This window comes from Sinocyclocheilus rhinocerous, unplaced genomic scaffold, assembly GCF_001515625.1.
Source record: "Sinocyclocheilus rhinocerous isolate Xijiao unplaced genomic scaffold, SAMN03320098_v1.1 scaffold14, whole genome shotgun sequence".
NCBI lineage: Eukaryota > Metazoa > Chordata > Actinopteri > Cypriniformes > Cyprinidae > Sinocyclocheilus > Sinocyclocheilus rhinocerous.
In genome coordinates, this window is record NW_015629561.1 from 594222 (window position 1) to 613559 (window position 19338).

General features: G+C 36.0%; 1 protein-coding gene across 9 annotated transcripts in view; it reads right to left on the reverse strand.

The window, feature by feature from the left end:
* The window catches only part of LOC107739270 (liprin-alpha-2-like), a 107730-nt gene that overhangs the window by 26281 nt on the left and 62111 nt on the right, over window positions 1-19338 (reverse strand). For 8 of the 9 annotated variants that reach the window (XM_016551320.1, XM_016551324.1, XM_016551326.1 and 5 more), the window contains 6 exons: window positions 12899-13000; window positions 11590-11754; window positions 10701-10775; window positions 5960-6043; window positions 1975-2196; window positions 704-850 (listed from right to left, as the gene is read on the reverse strand). In XM_016551320.1, the coding sequence (XP_016406806.1) occupies window positions 704-850; window positions 1975-2196; window positions 5960-6043; window positions 10701-10775; window positions 11590-11754; window positions 12899-13000 (795 nt within the window). The remainder of the gene's footprint in view (window positions 1-703; window positions 851-1974; window positions 2197-5959; window positions 6044-10700; window positions 10776-11589; window positions 11755-12898; window positions 13001-19338) is intronic. The other variant, XM_016551322.1, reaches the window with a different exon arrangement.

The following is a 19338-nucleotide window of genomic DNA, read 5'->3' on the forward strand; positions in this document are numbered from 1 at the left end:
CGATGAGCTTTGTAAAAATCGACGTGTTTCAGAAAGGCGGGGCATAGAGGAGAAACAATAAATAAAGAATGTGGAAAATAATGTGTTTTTTTAACCTTAAACCGCATAAACACATTGCATTACACCAAATACACAAAATAATGTTCTTTTTAGCAACGTCATATGACCCCTTTAACATGGCCTGGGACAAAATTTTTTTAGGTTTTCCCAATTGCCCCTGGGCCCAATAAGTGGGCTAGGACCCAAAGCAACATTCCTGGGTGTTCAAAATCACAAACTCATGCTGTCTATACAACAGCAGATGTCCTGATTTATCTCTCTCTTTTGAGATATTTATACCCACTGCATTCATAACAAACACTCTGTCCAAACTGGCACCAACATCCATGCAGTTGGGAATCCTCTTTCTTTCTCCAGCTGATGGATCTGGATACTAAAACAGTTGGGCGATACCTGCTTCCTCCCAGCATGCCTCTTCTCAGCATGCTGAAGGATTCTGAAGGATTCCAGCATGAGTCTGCTGCTTTAAGGCTAATTAACCCCCCTCTGACTAACACGTGCCCTTCACACGCACACATACAGATGAAACATGACTCTCAGAACATCTCATCTGCATTATGGGACATCAACCAGCACTGACCTACAGCGCTCATACTTGAAATGAACTTCAATTCAGCACAGGCCAGATTCAAGGTTGGCATACCTGTCGGTAAAGTGAATCCTTGTTGGCCAGCTCGTTCTCTAGCTTGTCGTTCAGGTCATGGATTGAGGTGGTTTCTCTCTGAGCGGCCAGGTAACGCTTTTCTAACGTTGTGATTCGCTCCTCCATGTCCTCCTTCTGTGCCATCGCCTGTTGAACAGGCACATAGTAAGAGAAAACAAAAACCCTTGGGAAGTTTGAAAACCTTTAACAGATTACATTTAGGGAATAATTTAGTAACAATAATTTAGGGAAAATGTGCGTAAAGTCAGCATAAAATAATTTTCTACATGCATCTTATTGTTCCTATTGTGAATGCTTCATCCATGAATGAGTTAAAAAAAAAAATCCAATTTTTTTTGAGCTGGTCATTTTTAATCAGAAAGTCAGAACTGGAACTTTTGGTGGAACAACAGACTTCTCTCTGGTGACATATGCAAGATTTCCTCAATCATTTAGTCCGCTTAAGTCCCGCTCCTTTCTTACAATCGGTTGCGAGCTCGAATTCAGATCTGCCTCCATCCAATCAACAACTGATGGATAGAACCAAGTTCCTGCCCTACTTTTTTTTTGACAATTTGTTTCATTTGGATGTGCATCACAATATGGAAAAAAATCTGTCACTACTTGTTACATCGCAACTTAACTAGATATAATTACAAAAGGGATTGAGCACTCAAAATTTAAAATTCTATAATGTTGTTACAATCCAATATGACTTTTCTTGTGAAAAAAAACAAAACAACAGAATCTTTAAGCTACTCTTTTCTATACAATGAAAGTGTAAGGTAATAATATCAAGCTCCAAACATGACAAAAAAAACAACCAGACAAACAATATAAAAATATATTCTAAGTTTTCTCAAGCCATTTCATAGCTTTGTGTGAAGAACACACCAAAATTGAAGGCTATTATTCACTAAAATGCACCTCTCTCGCAGTAGCAATCAATACTTAAGGATTCTGTCGCATTTGGTTACAAGACCACAATGACCTGGTTCTATGTTAAGTGAATATACTTCAGTTGTATGGAAAAGAACGGCATGAGCATTCTACAAAACATCATCTGTGTTCCACTAAAGAAAGCGACACATATTTTAGACCTTGTCAAGGAATGAGTCACAATTGCATTATATGCAACCTTCTGTTTCTCAGCGAAAATAAAGCAGAGCTGAGAAAATATCCTCACTGCTTGATGTTTTATCTTCCCTGAGACAAGCCCTCATCGGCTTGTCCCCATTCTGTCCCTTTCCTCTCTCCCCAATCATTCTAACCTCGCGTATGTCCCTCTGGTGTTTGGTGCTCAGCTCCTCGTTCTTCAATAGGTCTTTGCGGGCCGTAGCCAGTTCAGTCTCTAGCTCAGACATGCGATTGGTCAGGCCGCTGACCCGCTCTCTGTTTTGGGCCAGCTCCTTATTGGCCTTATCCAACAGTTCCTGCAGCTCCAGACACCTGCTGGTGTCGTCATGGACATCGATGGAACCATTGGGAAGCCTCTGTCACAAACACACAAACAAAGAAATGTTAGTGATGCAATGGAGAGCTAGTTGAGAACTTTAAAACTTGTTTATCGGTCCCCTGATTTCCACTTAGGGTCCTAAATAAGCTTCAGAATGCCAAAATAAACTTCTAAATCATTTTCAGAGAGGCAGAATATGCTGAGTAAGAGTCTGAAGAACACACTCAGCAAGTTAAGCAGCTTGACTGCAATTATGGCCTCAGGAGTTCAGAGGTTCTTTCGCATGCATCATATTGTGACCGTGCATTTCATCCATCTACATTATACAGCCAAACAAATGAAATCCTCCAGACCAGTGATTTTGCCAGCCTTCAAACTCAGGGTTGCTCTGCACATTACTGGAAACAAAAATACAACCAGGGTTAGATGGGCTAGGGCTAGATTTTCCCCCAAAACTGGCTGCTTTCGCAAAACTGAAATTAAAAGTAAATTAAAATTAAAAACCCTCTCTTAATTTTAAAATATGAAAATGTCATAATATACATTTTCAAAACTATAATGATCCAAACAATGTGTGAAATAAACAACAAAAGAAACATTTTTGCTTGTTTACTTCAATATATATCATTTATATACAGTATAATGCCTTCAGTTGTGGTCGCACTGAACAACAATTTTATTTTTTTATTTTTTATTTATGACACAAAATGTCATTTCAAACACTTTCTATCAAGGAATGCTATTAAACACAGTACATGATTTGAAAAACTAAACCCTTTCTTTCCACTGCAGACTTTGAGAAAGCAATTTCAGCTATTGTCTTTACTAATGGATTATTGTAATTCCCTGTATTATGGAGTTGGTGCGGGAGCACTAGCGCGCTTACATAAAATCCAAAATGCAGCTGCATGACTCGGTTACGCCATTACTAATGTCATTAAAGTGGCTGCTAATACGGCATAGAATTATTTATAAGAAAGATTCCTATTCTTGTTTTTAAGGCCCTACATAATCTAGCCCCGGGTTACCTGTCCAGTATGGTGTCAGTATACACTCCTTCCAGATTCTTGAGATCAGAAAAACAACACCTTCTCTGTGTTATTAAGACCAAATACAAATATAAGGGTGATAGAGCTTTTTCCAGAGCCGGTCCAAAATTGGTTAGTCGGTGATTGTAAAGCACTTTGGGCAACCTGTGTTGTATTAAATTGTGCTATAAAAAGAAAGAAAGAAAGAAATGTGGTGGAAATTACACTTATTAATATTCACAGAGAAATCTTCCACATGAAAAGTCCACATGGCCCAGAGTGCCCACAGTTAAAAACACCCTCATATGGTATGATCTTTGACTTCCTTGGCTTTATCAGAAATTTTGCAGAAGCCTATCGGTCACTCTACTGGGAGTCCACAGAAAAACCCACGTCAGCCTCTGACAGGCTGAACTTAGCTTTAAGTATTTGATGAGCCATGAACCACAGGGACTATCAGCCGTATTTCTGCCCTCCAGGGAGGCTTGAGCCAGCTCTGAGAGACACACAGTCTGGAGCACGTCTGCAGTCTCTTGCAATCTATTTCTGTCTACTTTCATCCTCTCCATCCAGCTCTATATAATTCATTGTTTCTAATCGCACATGCAGTTTGAAGTCAACTGTAAATTTACATAAATATAAGATGTTCCTGGTAAAATTGTACATTTCATAGAAAGGCCAGGGTTTGGAAATGGTTTGGAAAAGGCCTGCAGGCTTCTCATTTCCATTGTCTTCTTCTAAAGATGTAATATTACGAAACACAACCTTTCAGGTGCTAACAATTCCCAGGAGAAACCCACCAGAACATGTTTTGCTCTTGTTCTATTAAAATCAAATTATAATAATAACCATATTATTATATACTATAATAATCACCATCAGAGAGATTCGAGCCCATGCATTTTGAGAAAAACTATAAAAAATGAGGTCTTCCTCAGTCCACATTTCCTTAGCTTCTGACTACTTAAATACCTGACAGTGATGATCTAAAATAAACACAAAAAAGCCAGACCATGGGTGACATCTGGAGGAGCTCTGCTAATAAATGGCACAAGTAGAGAACTTAAAGAGCTTCACACACAGAGACTGGTGAAAAGACAGTGATTCACACACGGTAAAGTATCAAACAGTCAGCAGGGCAATGTTCCTTCTTAAGTAGGAGCGGTAACATTTTAGCTACCTTTTCAGAGTTAGAAAACTTTCAGAAAAATAATGACACACAACACTGACTGTCTGACAATGTGATGTTAAAAATGATGTTAAATCACCTCCATGAAATCAAATTAGGAGTTTTATAACTAATACTATGGCTGTTATCTATAAGCTCATCTCTATGCTACTGCACTCCAAAAAAACGAACAAAAATAGTCTATATTTTAGTAAATATACACATTTAATACCTTTAAGTCCTATGTCCTGCCACAACCTCCTGTTTCAGAAATACAGCGACATGAAAAGAAAAGCATGTTTGTTTAGTCTGTCTTTAAAGTTGTGATGAAACAGAAGTAGTGTCAGATCTGATATAACATTTTGAATAAAAATGTTAAAAATGTTTTAACTTTTTTTTTTATTAAACACGTACATGGATGAATCCCTCACAATAAGCTATATAACAAGCATTTAGAAAATAGATAGTAGAAAACAGAGAGTACATTTTCTTTTCATGCCGACTTTCATAATGAAACCACAATCTAATATCTGCTCCCGAACTAGTTTTGTGTACTAATGAGGAAATCGATAATGCTGCATTGAAAAAATCTCTTACTACAGAAAATCAATCAATAGCATTTCACACACATAAATAAAAGGTAACGTGATATTTAAACAATGAACCATGGGATCAAAGATTAAGAGCAATTCACAATTCTCCTATTGACCAGACTCCTGCTGGCTGGCTGACTGCTAGAAGTGAGTCACACTTAGAGACAGGAGACAATTTAGCAGCCTGTGCTGAAGGTTGAAGGGCAACTTGGCACATAATCAATGTGGTTTATTTCTCAGTAGCGAAGAAAATACCATCTGTGAGAGAGGTATTAGAGCAGGAGGGATCCCTTTTGGACCAGTGCCTCAGATATAAACAGTTACAAGGTGGAAGTAATGATAAAACCTATGGGGTCATTCATTAACGTTTAAAAGACTCTTATGCTCACCAAGGCTGCATTTATTTGATCAAATACAGTAAAAACAATAATACCGTGAAATACTATTACAATTTAAAATAACTTTTCTATTTAAATATATTTAAAAATTAAAATTTTCCTTTGATGGCAAAGCTTAAGTTTTAGCAGCCATTGCACCAGTATTCAGTGTCACATGATCCTTTAGAAATGATTCTAATATGCTGATTTGGTGCTCAATAAATATTTCTTATTATTATCAATGTTGAAAACAGCTGTGCTGCCTAATAGTTTTGTGGAAGTCGTGATACATTTTTCAGGATTCTATGCTAAAATAATGTTTTATTTGAAATATTTTGTAACAATCTTTTATAAATGTATTCACTGTCACTTCTGATCAATTTAATGCGAAAAGAAAAGAAAAAATCTTAATGACTTATCTTAAATCTTAAAATTATCACGTTTGCAGAAATGTACTTAAGAATGCTTTAGAACACAAGGCTATTTTAAGCACTATCCTAAATTTAAATATTTAAATGTGTAGGGATTTCTAAATATGAACAGACCCTGATATGCCACTATCAGCCATCATGAGGTCCGGATTAATTTAATCAAGAGCATGCTAATCCAACTTAAGCAACTACAACACATGTACCTTCCATGTAGGTTTAGAGCTGTCCATTCTGTCCACAGAATCCCCATCTGCTTGTCCATCCTTTCTCTGTCTCGACATGACCACCTAGATAAACAAAAACACACCAAACAAAGTCAAACTATAAATGTTTTAAATATGTTAAACTAACCTACAGTACCACAGAACATTCATGCTACATTAAATGTGGCATAGCACATAATTACTTTTAACGAAGCACAGCAGAGGCAACGATGCAGTTTTTTTTTCCAATTGCACATTATGAAGATGTACATTTTGGGTGATAGTGGGATTTAATAGTGTTCCTTTTAATGGCATTTGAGCGCTGTTCCTGTCTTCTTAAGGCAGGCTAGGAGTCTTGCGGGAGATAAGATTATACGAACTACCCATTTTGAGGAATTAACTTATCATTGTGCTTAAAAGCCACATGTTATTAAGGTATTAATGAAATACTGGTGGGCCATTTGCATTTTAATCCTCACATATCAGACCCACTGAATGTGAAAATTGGAGGAAGACAATTAAAATATGTACACATTCATTTGCATGGCAGTATTTGGATGAAGGGATGTGATTTACATATTCACAAGGCTCTCTTTATTACAGCTCATTTGTATTGGAGTATTAGAGGGAGCTGACGAGAGGAGGAGTGAGTGGCACCGCTTCTTAAAAATCCCTCAAATCCCTCTACTGTATGAGAGCAACATTCAAGACAGCTACAAGTAGACTGAAGAATATGCAGCATTACAGTCTCTTTATCTCTGGTATGAAGACAATACAATCAGGTTTGGGAGGGAAGAATGAAAGAAAATTGTGGTTTTAGAGTTTTATGACACACAATCCACCACAAGGACCAGTTTACTTCAAGTTATGATTAGCTTGTAGTTTGGCAGTTTCAAAGTTGATTCCCCAACACTGGTGATGACCACTTCCTTTGTTTCCTTTGCAGCATTAGTTCCTGTTTGTCCTGAGACAGCATAAAATCTTCCCGCTGGTCTTAATGCAGCATCATGACACCCAGAGGCCACCTCACATCCCGCCTCTGCAGTGCGGACTGCAGCCAAAGACTCTTCTTACTCAGAGGATGATGAAAAAACAGCTTTTTTTTGTCAATGAGTTCACACATGGTGAATGACCCGTACTAGACAGTTATGAATGATGTGAAGATTTATTCAATGGGAGAGTGTAAAACTAGGCCACTAAAGCATGCAGCACTTTTTTTTTAATAAAGGCCATGCATTTTACATTTTATATGTATTTTTCACTATAGATTCAGTATATGTCTCCCACTGGATGTTTTTAATTAAATATTAAAGGGATAATTCACCCAAAAATGAAAATTCATAATTTACTCACCCTCATGTTGTTCCAAACCCACAATACCTTTTTTCATCTTTGGAACATAAATAAATGTATGTTTAATATTCTTTCATAATTTTTTCCATCCATTGAAAGTCTATGCAATCAACATTTCTGATTACAGAATTGTCATTTTAATTTTCAGGTGAACTAGAATTTATGATGGAGATACTGGACAGTGTTGTTGATGGTCGCATAATGTAGTTTGCGCAAAGTCTCTAAATCTGCAGTGAACTGCAGCAGGCAGTTATTGCAAATAGTATCTCAGATACAGAGTTCTGGCATGAAACTCTAGATGGCGCAGTCCGATAGGTCTAACTCAATCTGACCTAATGACATCATTATCACATGGCACAGCTGATTGGTTCTCTCCTGTATCGGTAGCCAATGAGCTCACTGCTCAAAATTCAAATATATGACTAGTGCTTGCCGTAGCAGTTGCAACTTACTTCAGAAACCCTCCACCTTCCCCAGCTCCACCTGTATAGATCTGCTATGAGGTGATTCGTGTATTCTATATGGGGGTTATTTCATGTAGGGCTGCAACTAACGATTATTTTGATAATCGATTAGTTGGTTGGTTATTTTTTCGATTAATCGGATTAAAAACAAACTATTTTCTTTTTTTATTTTATTGACAAAAACACACTATTCCACATTCTGCCCAATGTCCTTAAAACAAACGTTCCAACTGAATGCTATGAAAACATACAGTGCATAACAATTTATTAGACCACCTGCCATAATAAAGAGAAAACACATTTTAGGAATTTTAGGAATCTGTCAAAAAATTGTTTAAATCAAAAAAATGTTATTGTCATTTATTTATAAATACTTTTATTTATTCACATAACAAAAATGGCTGTTTCTCATATGGACGTCTGTAAAAATTAATTTACTTATCGCCTCAGTGATAAAACTCATGGGTTCCGAATAGGGCTTAGTGTCATTTCTTTGGTTTTGAAGCGTCTCATATTTATATTCAGACAATTATACGCTTTTATCCCCTTACAGTTCCTACTCTCATAAAATATGCGCAATGCATGTTGACCTTTAAACCTTAATTTAACTTTCAACAACAGATATTTCAGCACAATAAATGTTTTTGCGCTGATTATTAATTGTCTCTATTTTCCGTCTGTCTGACACGCGTGCACGCGCCCGCCGCGCTGGTGCTCATTCAGTAAAGATTCAAATTTAACACATACTGTCAGGACGGACCTTTATGCAAAAATGGAAATGCTCGCGTGAATTTGTGACATTTATACATAAGGATATGACCGTTAACTGAAAGTTTTTTTGCGCTGAGGACGCACACGCATCTGTTAAAGCGCCTGACAGGGCAAGACATTACACTAATGCATTAGCTTAAAGCTTAAAATAAATTTATAATTCTCATGTTTTGGGCAGCTTGGATCACGTAACTCTCCTGCAGCATCTTATTATGTTTCCTCCACTATTTTAGATGCATTTTGTCCATAGAAATAAGTAATTCAGTGCTTTAATTTGACGCGACCGGCTGAAGTTGGACAAGTATGTAAACTCCGTTGGACGTGCACTGTGGGCAGACCCGATTAATCGATAATGAGAATCGTTGTCGATGATTTTCATAATCCATAATAATCGATTTTATCGATTAGTTGTTGCAGCCCATGCGCGAAGGTGATGTATTTCCTCCGCGACCACCCTGCCGCAGCAGCAGCAGCAGCGTAGCAGATCTATTCCGCCAAGACCAAATACATTAACATTGTCATGTACATTACCATGCCAATCCCTCCGAGAGTTGTCATGACAGAAATATATTCTCAGTGTAAATAAAGAAGAAAATACTGTTAAAACTGGATGATGGGCATTTTGTAAAAAAAAAAAGTAATTTGATTACTGAAATATTAAAATGTAATTTACAAATAATCAGTATGAGTGGTACGTGAAATGTATATTTTGTTTTATTCACAAATGTTACATAAAGAATTAAATGAACATGAATTAAAAAATAATGATAATAAAAAAACATTTAAAAAGTATGAGGTTACAGAGAAAACAATCAGAGTCTACAATTAAAACCCATGAATTATGATACTACGGTATGTCAAGTGCATTGGCTTTGTTTGAACTCTCACAAGCATGTGCATGATGGAAACAGACAGCGTGTATTACCCACATGGGTTGACAGCAGGGGGCAGGTGCTCATTGGACAGATGTTAATGAGATCAGCAAATCCATACCATTGTGCATGTAGGGATATGCCGGTATAAAATTTTCATGTTGCGATTAATTGCTAATGCTTTTATTACGGTATACGGTATAATCACGATATTGAAATTAAGTAAAAAAAAAAGTGCTGTCATAATACAGTATAACAGGTTTAATAACTTTTTTCTTATAACAAAAATAACTGAACATTTAAATGCAATAAAGCAATACAGAAAAATGTATAAAGTTAAAAGTTTTACACAGATTAAAGTGCAAAAGAACTATAAAGACCAATAGGTATCACTTTACAATAAGACCTCATTAGTTAACCTTAGTTAATGCATTAACATTCACAATGACCAATAGCTACATTTGCTACAGAAGTTATTAATCTCTGTTTAAAAAATACAAGTCTTAGTTCAGGTTAGCTCATTAAATAACACAGTTGCAACTTTAGATTTTAACAACCTGTTATTAAATATTAGAATACCTAAGATTAATGAATGTTCAGAAGAATTTTTCATTGGCAGTTTAACTAATGAATTAACTAATGTTAACTAATGAAGCCCTAATGTAAAGTGTGACCGAACAATAAAGAATCAAAACACTTTCAAACAATATCTAGGGCATGTTGTAGTCCAGATTAAAATGTAAAAAAAGTTTGAAAATAAATAGCCTATTAAGTCTAAATATGTAAGTATTTGGCGCTGTGATGAACATCATAGCAAATACACAAATCTGAATGACTGCTTAAATCATTTAAACACGATTCAGAAACAGAAAGTAGTGCAGCTGCTTTGTTTACAGGGTTTCCGGGGTAACGGCTGCATTTAAATGAATTATTATTATTATTATTATTTCTGCAGTTTAGCGCCATCTGCTGTCAGAGAGTGAAAGTGCGCTTTCATCCAGAGCGTCTCTCACATGTTCCGCCATGTGCTTCACATCCGCGCTTGTTTACATCAGAGTGCGCACGCGTCTGTCTTTCATGCAGCATACAGCGGTGTTGTGCATTTTGACCAGTTTATGGGAAAAGTATTCTTAAAATGCATTCAAAATTCGGAATAATTTGTAATATATATCATGCAATATCGTGCATATTCATTACCGTGATATATCGCATTACCGAATACCGGCACAAGTCTATGTGCATGTATACCTAAACACACACACACGCAAAAAATGGCCATACCTCCTGAGTGGCGGCTGCCAGCTGTCCTTCTAATGTAGTCACCCTTTCAAGAGCCACCCGTAACCTTTCACGCACCTGTGCAAATGAAAAACAAAAGAGACTTTAACAGCTAAATTTACACGTGCCAAGACAGCGCCCTCAGCATCCATTCCACTTCCAGTCATGTGATCAACTACTACTAATGTTACATAGTCATACATAGTCATGACTTTACATTTTTGAAAAGCATTAATTTGTTTCTTTAAAATATTACAAGTAGAGATGCATGATAGTGCGATTGTCACATCGTGATAGCTATGATTTAATTAGATAAACATAAGCTTTACTGTTTTAGAGAGAAGCACAGCATTTACACACATGTAGTTCATAATGCAGTGTTTCAGCATTTGAGAGCGGCTTGGTTCATTCACTGTAAATCAAGCCGTTCTGAGACACTGATATGATGTGAACATAGTGCCAAGTTTCAGTCTGCACCTAGCAGTGCATATTTTTATTGGTCCACAACCCATCAAAATAAAAGATAGATGTTTACCATTTGAAAACAATGAAACCAAGATGTAAATACTAGTATTTGCAATTTTTTTTAAATGAAATTATTTTTATTGTTCAATTTCTTTAGTACTTAATAGCATTTATTTTACAATATTTTTGAAATATATTTCTTATTTTGTTTAATATTATTTATAATAATTACAATAAAAAAAAAATAATTATTCTATAGTCATATTGAATTGGTCAAAAAAAGAGTAAAAATTACTTCTCAAACTTTTTAAAAATGATTTTTGATTTTTCTTATTGCTATATATATCACAGGGAAACAAAATATAGGAATGTCAGTTTTTTCCATTATTGTGCAGCCTTAATTACAAGATAAAAAAAAAAAACTCACTTTTTCATCCAGAGCTTTATGATGCTCAAAGAGGGATTTCAGAGCCTTGAGCACCTCCACCTCACTGGAAACCCCGGACGGTGGAGGAGCCTGCCTCTTCACCACAGTCATCCTCAGCGAACGCTCGTGACGTGACACCAGACACTCTAAGTGCTCCAAAAGAAGCTATAGAACAACAAAAATGCAGAAACACACAAGCACATGCTAACTCATCTATCGACTAGTCCTGGATCACATGACTTCAATTGTGCTTGTTCTATACATGGTTACTGCTACTCATAAGCTCTGTATAGTAACATGTAATGGCCCAGCACATTTTTAGAATCACTCAAGAGTGAAAATATAGTCAACTTTGGGCGCTTTACATTGGAAAAACATGCCGTAAGCGAAACGAACTGGCACTGCGACTACAAGCGAATCTACAAGCGAATGAACATCTTTTGCATCTTTTCCATTTCTCACCCGCATCACCTCAGCTGTGTGAACATCCTTTCAATGTACACAATCTCACACCGCTGATGCGGCACAATATTTGGCGAAGCATTTACATAAACATTTACCCACCAAATAATTTTCTGGAGAACTAATAGACTATTAAAAATGAGTAGTCTTACAATCCCCAGAACATACACTACCATTCAAAAGTTTGGGTACGGTAAGATTTTTTAATGTTTTTGAAAGAAGTCTCTTATCAGGCTGCATTTATGTGCTAAAAAATATCCTGACACAGTAATATTATGAAATATTATTACAATTAAAAATATCTGTTTTAAATTTTTTTTTCAAATGCCATTAATTCCCATGATGCAAAGCTGAATTTTAAGCATCATTACTCCAGGCTTCAGTGTCACATGATCCTTCAGAAATCATTCTAATATACTGATGTAGTGCTCAAGAAACATTTCTTCTTATTATCATATTTTCAGGATTCTATGATGAATAGAAAGTTCAAAAGAACAGCATTTATTTAAAACAGAAATTTTCCATAACATAAATGTTATGTACAGTGCTGTAATACTGTCGTGACAATACGACAGTACTGTCACGTCTGATCAACTGAATGTGTCCTTGCTAAATAAAAGTATTATTTTCCAATTTTTTTTAATTCTAAGATAATTAATTAATTAATTTTATTTTTTTTAAAGACCTGACCTAAAACTTTTGAACAGTAGTATACATAATGCTGACTTATGCTACTGATAATAATGAAAAGCACCAAACGAAATACTGGGACAGAACACAGCAGTCTGGACTGTACCTATTGTATTGAGATGTCTGGTCAACGTAACACACACAAATACATACTCACCCTGGTATTATTCCTCTCTGCTTTAAGCTCAGATATCTCCTCCTCTTTTTCTAGAAGCTGCTCTCGACACAAATTCAGCTCCTTAGTCAGGGTAGCAAACTCCTGAGAGAAGAGAGAAAAAAGGAGATGAATTCATTCACTTGAAATAAATAACGCACACTAATATGGCACTGTTACGGCGAACTAATACACAACACTCCTAATGTGGTTTGACATGTTTGTTATTTTAATTCAGAACGATTCTTCCAGGACAATACGGATCTACTCAGAATGATAATAACTCATCCACAGACCTCGTTTATGCATTTTCTTTCAAACAATCACAAACAATACTGTATGTTACTTACTGATCTATCTTTACAGTCTCCCTTAAATGGCCCAAGAGACAACAAGAATGAATGGTCATGGCCCATAGAGCTCCAGAGGTATTAAAGCTTCAAAATCCTGTTCAGACAATTACTGGCCTTTTATTGACCAGGGCCACTTGAACACACTCATTTTTAGATTCAGATATGTCTCAGTCAGCCAGCACAAACACCAAAACACCAGTCTCTTTGTAAAAAAACAGAACACATTATTTAGTTACTTATATATTTTACTCACATATGTTTTATTCACATAAGTGGTCACATGTAAATACACTGATGGTTGTGACATCATAGCCATAATATTAGAATGAACCATTTCTGTGTAATGGTGCACATTCACCATTGCGTAGCACATCAAACTATTTAATTTCAAAAGAGCAAGAGAAATCTTGTGCTTTATAAATACACCTTAAAATACACAATACACAGCCTTTAATGGGATAGTTCACCCAAAACTGAAAATTCTGTCAGCATTTATGTTTCTTTCTTCTGCTGCTTATGCTGGTAACTAAAAAAAGTTGACGGTAGCCATTGACTTCCATAGCATTTTTGAAACAACTTCCTATCCTTTAAAAAAAAAAAAACTTGTAACTAGCCTGAGACTTCACTTGCAAATCAATGACATGAAGCTATAACAGCACATGAGCCACTTTATGCAATACATCCCACTAACATTAACACTTCTCATTTCTCTAGCAGCATGAAGGCAGCGACACTCTGATTTCGGCTTTCTGCCTCTCAGTCCCGCCAGCATCTGGGCTGCAGTCTTGCGTGGCTCAATTGCTTCGTTCTGCGAAGTGCCCTGGCCGGGCCTCTGGCATTATTCCCAGTTTAACCCAGCTGTTCATCGGTCTTTTGGGAAACTTTCAGGGCACTGTTGAAGCATGTCAACACCCCTCCTTTTTCAGCATACATGCATTCATACGCTCTTTAATTCAAGTGCACAAAATACTAGGGGGCTGAAAAAAAAAATGTCACATGGATTCTCCGCAGATGGTGAAATGAAGAGAAGAACTGTCGTCTATGCTGCGGCAACAGGGGAATATGAAATTCTTTTGCAATGGTGGAGCATTAACAAGCCTAGGATGCATGCGGATGGGTTTAAATCTTAAAATGTCTTAAATAAAATAACCTCAGCTTTCAAAATAAATAACAAGGATTTACCACCCAGGATCACATGATCACAAATGCTTCCTTAAAGAGATAGTTCACCGAAAAAAAAAAAATTCTGCCATCATTTAAACCCACATTTAAATCACATCAAACCCGTATGTATTGCTTTCTTCTGTGGAGCACAAAAGAAGATATTTTGAGTGTCTCAGTGTTTCTTTTTTTAATCACTGTAAGTCAGTGGTGTCCAATAGTGTTGTTTTGGACCCCACTGACTTTCATTACGTGGACAAAAACAGTTGAAACATTCAAAACACCTTCTTTTGTGCTCCACAGAAAAAAAAGAAAAGAAATTCATACAGGTATTGAGAATGAGTAAATAATTACAAAAGTCATTTTTGGGTGGACTGTGCCTTTTTGAGCATTACATCTTCCATATGGAGGCCTCTCTTCTGTAAGTCTTAATGACCCTTGATTCTTGCTAATGAAGAGATGACCACACTGACAGTGAGTTTATATATAAAAAAGTATTCAGGCTATTGGGTCATGTATGATTTCCATGCTAAATGAAAACGTTTGAAGTCACATATTGTGTTAGTGTGCTGTTTTTCTGCTTTTTGAACAACGCTGCTTGACTGAAATGTAGGGGCAGAAAGGACCGGGAGGGGGAAGAGGAAAAAGGAAATGGGTCAGTGCGTTCATTTGATTTTTTTCACAGAAGTGGAGGAATAGGCAGAAAGCAAGTTCAAATCCACAATCAGATGTTGGATCTCAAAAAACAAAAAAAACAAAAACAAGCATTTTTCTAATACAGCAGGGCATGGATGGGAATGAATGAATAAATAAATAAATAAAACTAAAAACATGTTGTACCAAAAAAAAGCAATTCGATTTCAATCCACCATGGCTCCTCAATAAGAATAAACAAAAAGGAATTGAAAACATGTATTTGGGGTTTGTCATCAGAGATTCCTGTTTCAGTGCTGAATTCTAAGGTAAACTGTGTCTCCCAACTATTGAAGTAACACAAGAGGATTTTCTGTTCTGAGGTTTTGCATTTGAAACCCAGGATTATATTTGTATTGTGACTTGTGAGCGTGAAAAGCTAAAATCCCTCCAAGTATCTGACTTACTTTCTCATCTAGAACTTGGGGTACTGCTTAAATGCGGTTGCAATAAACTTTTCAGCTCACCCCAACAACTATTAATGCAAGAAATTAGTCTCTTTGCAAAACACACACACACACACACACAAAGTGGCACAAACAGATGTGCATTTGATTTATGGTACTTTCAAATGTGGTTCTTAACTTGTTACATATATGATATCTGGTCATAAACACCTGTAGCGGATTCTCCATGCTGTGTAAATGAGGGATGTGATAACCAATAAATGGTCAGTTAGTATTAAAGTTCTGCACATATTTTGCCTAAAAAAATGTAAACCAGTCATTTAAAACGCTACAAGTAAATTTAGCCATCACAATATTACTACACAGTATGAAAAGTAGATATTAATTTTATTTTCAGATTTGCTAAGGATTACATTTAATGTTGTTACTAAATTATTACTGCATTTAAAGATTAACTTTAGGTGCGTGTTAGATGATGGCAAGATAATCTCAGTGTAAAAATAGGGGGCAATAAGCATGCTTAATGAAATGCCCAATATTAGTCAATAACCATTATGGTCCTAATATACTGTGCATCCCTAATATACACGCATCCTAAACAGCATACACTACTGTACATACACTACAATGGTGCCTTCAAACCCTATTGGTGTTAAAACATAACATTTGCAACAGCTGTGATAACTATATGCCATTTACAAGCAAAGAACTACGAAAACTTTCCAGGTGAATACAATATGAAAAGCAAATCAGTCTGACTGAGACATAAATCATAGGCTGTGCCTCTGGAAACAGCACCTTCATTTATGCTCCACTGTAGGTACCACAGTTAACTAGTCTTTGTGTTTCAAAACCATTTTATCAGCAGAGAAAATTATAAGACCAGCATAATTACCATTTTCCTGAAAAGAAAGGAAGACACGACAGGAAAGGAAAACTGCTAATTACAGGTCATTTTTTATGGATATCTGTCATGTAAAAACAGTGAAATTATAGTTGTTAGGTGATAACATAAAAGGTGTGAGCTCTGTTTTGTATCTTTTTGTCTCATGAGAACACTGTTGCTGCCTATTAGCTCTTAAAATGTTGGATATAAACTTAACAACCCTTATGTTTTCTGTTATTTCCATTGGTTTTGAGGGCTTCCTGCATTATTTAAAACATTTTCTAGGGCAAAAAATATGCTTTCAAATCAAGACAATGTTTCTAAATGTCAAAACGTCCTGCAAAATGTGATGTACTGATAAAAGAAAGAAAAATCCAGTGTCGGCCAGCAGTGTGTGACCTTGTGAGATGGCTGTCGGCACCTCCAGGGATTTCTCTGTGTTTGGTTGGTAAAAGTCTTGGGATTTAGTAATGGAAGGAATACTGCCAAATATAGCAGCGTTTCTGAGTACAGGATTAAGTCATACTGCAGTCTGCATTACTACAAGCACCAACAGACTACACTCACACACATATTATAGAGACTAGTCAATATGCCACAAATGGTTTTCATAGCATACTACAGATTTAACAGTGTCGTACATGTTTAGAAACTGTTGTATGATTTGACACCTGATATGCTTTAGTTAAAAGTGATTGTGTGCTTCTTAACTCATATGACAGTGGAGTGTATGCCTAACTTTTTTTTTTTTACTAATAGAACTGCGGAAGATAGGTGGCCATGTAATCTCAACATTGCTGCCACTATGTATATTTACTTACTATAGCATAAAATATACTTTTTCTAGGCCCCTGATATAACTGTTTTCTTATCTAACTGGCATTTTAAACATTTGTTACAACTGCTATCTATTTCTTTAGGGGTAAAACATTTTGAAGAAAAAAAAAACAAGTAAAACTGTTACTATAAATGTCAGAGCAGATAAATGTAGGTAACACAAGTTTTTTTTTTTTAATAACCATTTCAAACTTAGTCTCAAATAACCAAATAAAGTACACTGAGCTTTTTCTGAACTTCTAGTGAACATATTTTGTAATGAGTGCCACAAACAGTTTTAAACCATTTCCCGACTTCCACCAGACATGCTTACTGTAAGCCGATTTCTCTTAGTCTACCCCAAATCCATAACAATGTTGTTGTCTTATACATGAAATGGGTTTTGAATAAAGAAACATGTTGACAATCAAGGACTGAGAAGAAAGGCCTTACGACTAACAGCAAACATCTGTTCGTCTTTAGCCACTCTCTGTTGCTGACTGAGACAGATCAGTCAAGCCTTCCTCGATGAGCACATTTACACACACAACAAAAAGCTAATCACTAGCAAAAATCAGCTCATTAAAAACCTTTTTGTTTTTTACATGGAAATGAGTTAACCAACAATGCAAGAAAAACTTGTTTACATGAGATTGTGCTCTAGTCTTGATGTCACAATCAAATGTGTGCATATGTAATACGTCTAAATGCAAATCTAAATCAGAATAATGAGCAACAAATGCGTCCACTGAGTTTTTCGTACATCATTAGTGACCTTTCTACAATCAAAAATTGTGATGTTAACCATAACCATCTGTAAGATGCAAATCAACCATCTTAACCATAACCAGTGTAAGATGCAAATGTAAATGGGTGTAAATGCACTTGATGAAATAAAAGAAAGAAAGAAATGTAATATAATTTACATTAATCAATGTTAAACTGGACTTGTGAATCAAGAACCTCATAACCTAGACTCCTGTGTTTTTTTTTTTTGTACTTGAGTGCAATAAATTTTGGTTGAAAAAATGAGAATCGTGTAAGAGAATCGTGATCTCAATTCCCATGGAGAAAAATCGTGATTCACATTTTAGCAAGAATCGTGCAGCCCTATAACCTACATCACATAAACAAATTAAATGTCAACATATGAAGTGTTTTGGTGATTGAAGGCTCAAGTCTTAAATATTACACTTAATTTTTTCAAGCATGATGCAGATTTTCTCCCATTATGCTTCTATATAAATTCAGTTTAGACAGCCAGCCCAAAACTGCTGTAACATCAAGAACAAACATACAGACATAATTTATTCTGAGCATAAACAATGTTTCAATGTTTCTACTTATACTAAACTAAACTAAACTAAAAAAAAAAAAAGAACAGTATAATTAGAAATGTTGTGGCTGTGCCGTGTTTCCAACCCAATCTCATAGGAGAATGTAACTATTTTGTATTTTGAGAGGTGGCAATTTCGTATGAATCCATCCAATGTGAATCATACAAACGTACAAATGTATTTTTTATTAAAAAAGCATGAAAGTCCATCTAACCTAACCGCCACTGGGGTGTAAGCAGAAAACACATGAAAACATACAACTGAGATCATACAAATTCAAATGAATTTGCCACCAAATTGCCAATACGTAAAATAGTTATGAACTGATTGTGTTGGTATTTTCCATTCTGAACTGTGAAGTTCTACACAAGAAGACAAAAATGTTTCATTAACATGAAATTGTATTTATTCTCATTGACAAGTCCACCAAACGATACACTGTAACTGATTTTTGTAATTTGAACAGTATTTTACTGTAAACAGCAAAGGATTATGGGAAAATATACGGTCACTACTATATTTCCTCACTACTGTAGATCAATTTACAGTAGTGAACTTGCCCGCAAAAAACTGACCAATGGCAAGGGAGTTCCCCTTCAGGAACTCGAGCTGCCTCGAGATCGCTTTGGGAACGCCCTTGCATGACCGCGTTCTGAAGCACGTGTCAAAATTGGATACACACACATGCATTTAGAGTGATTATATGAACAGATTAGTTAGCATTTAGCCTGGTCTGTGGCAGGCTTTACTAAGAGTCAGGGCAACAAAATTCAATAAACAAGAAGTTAAT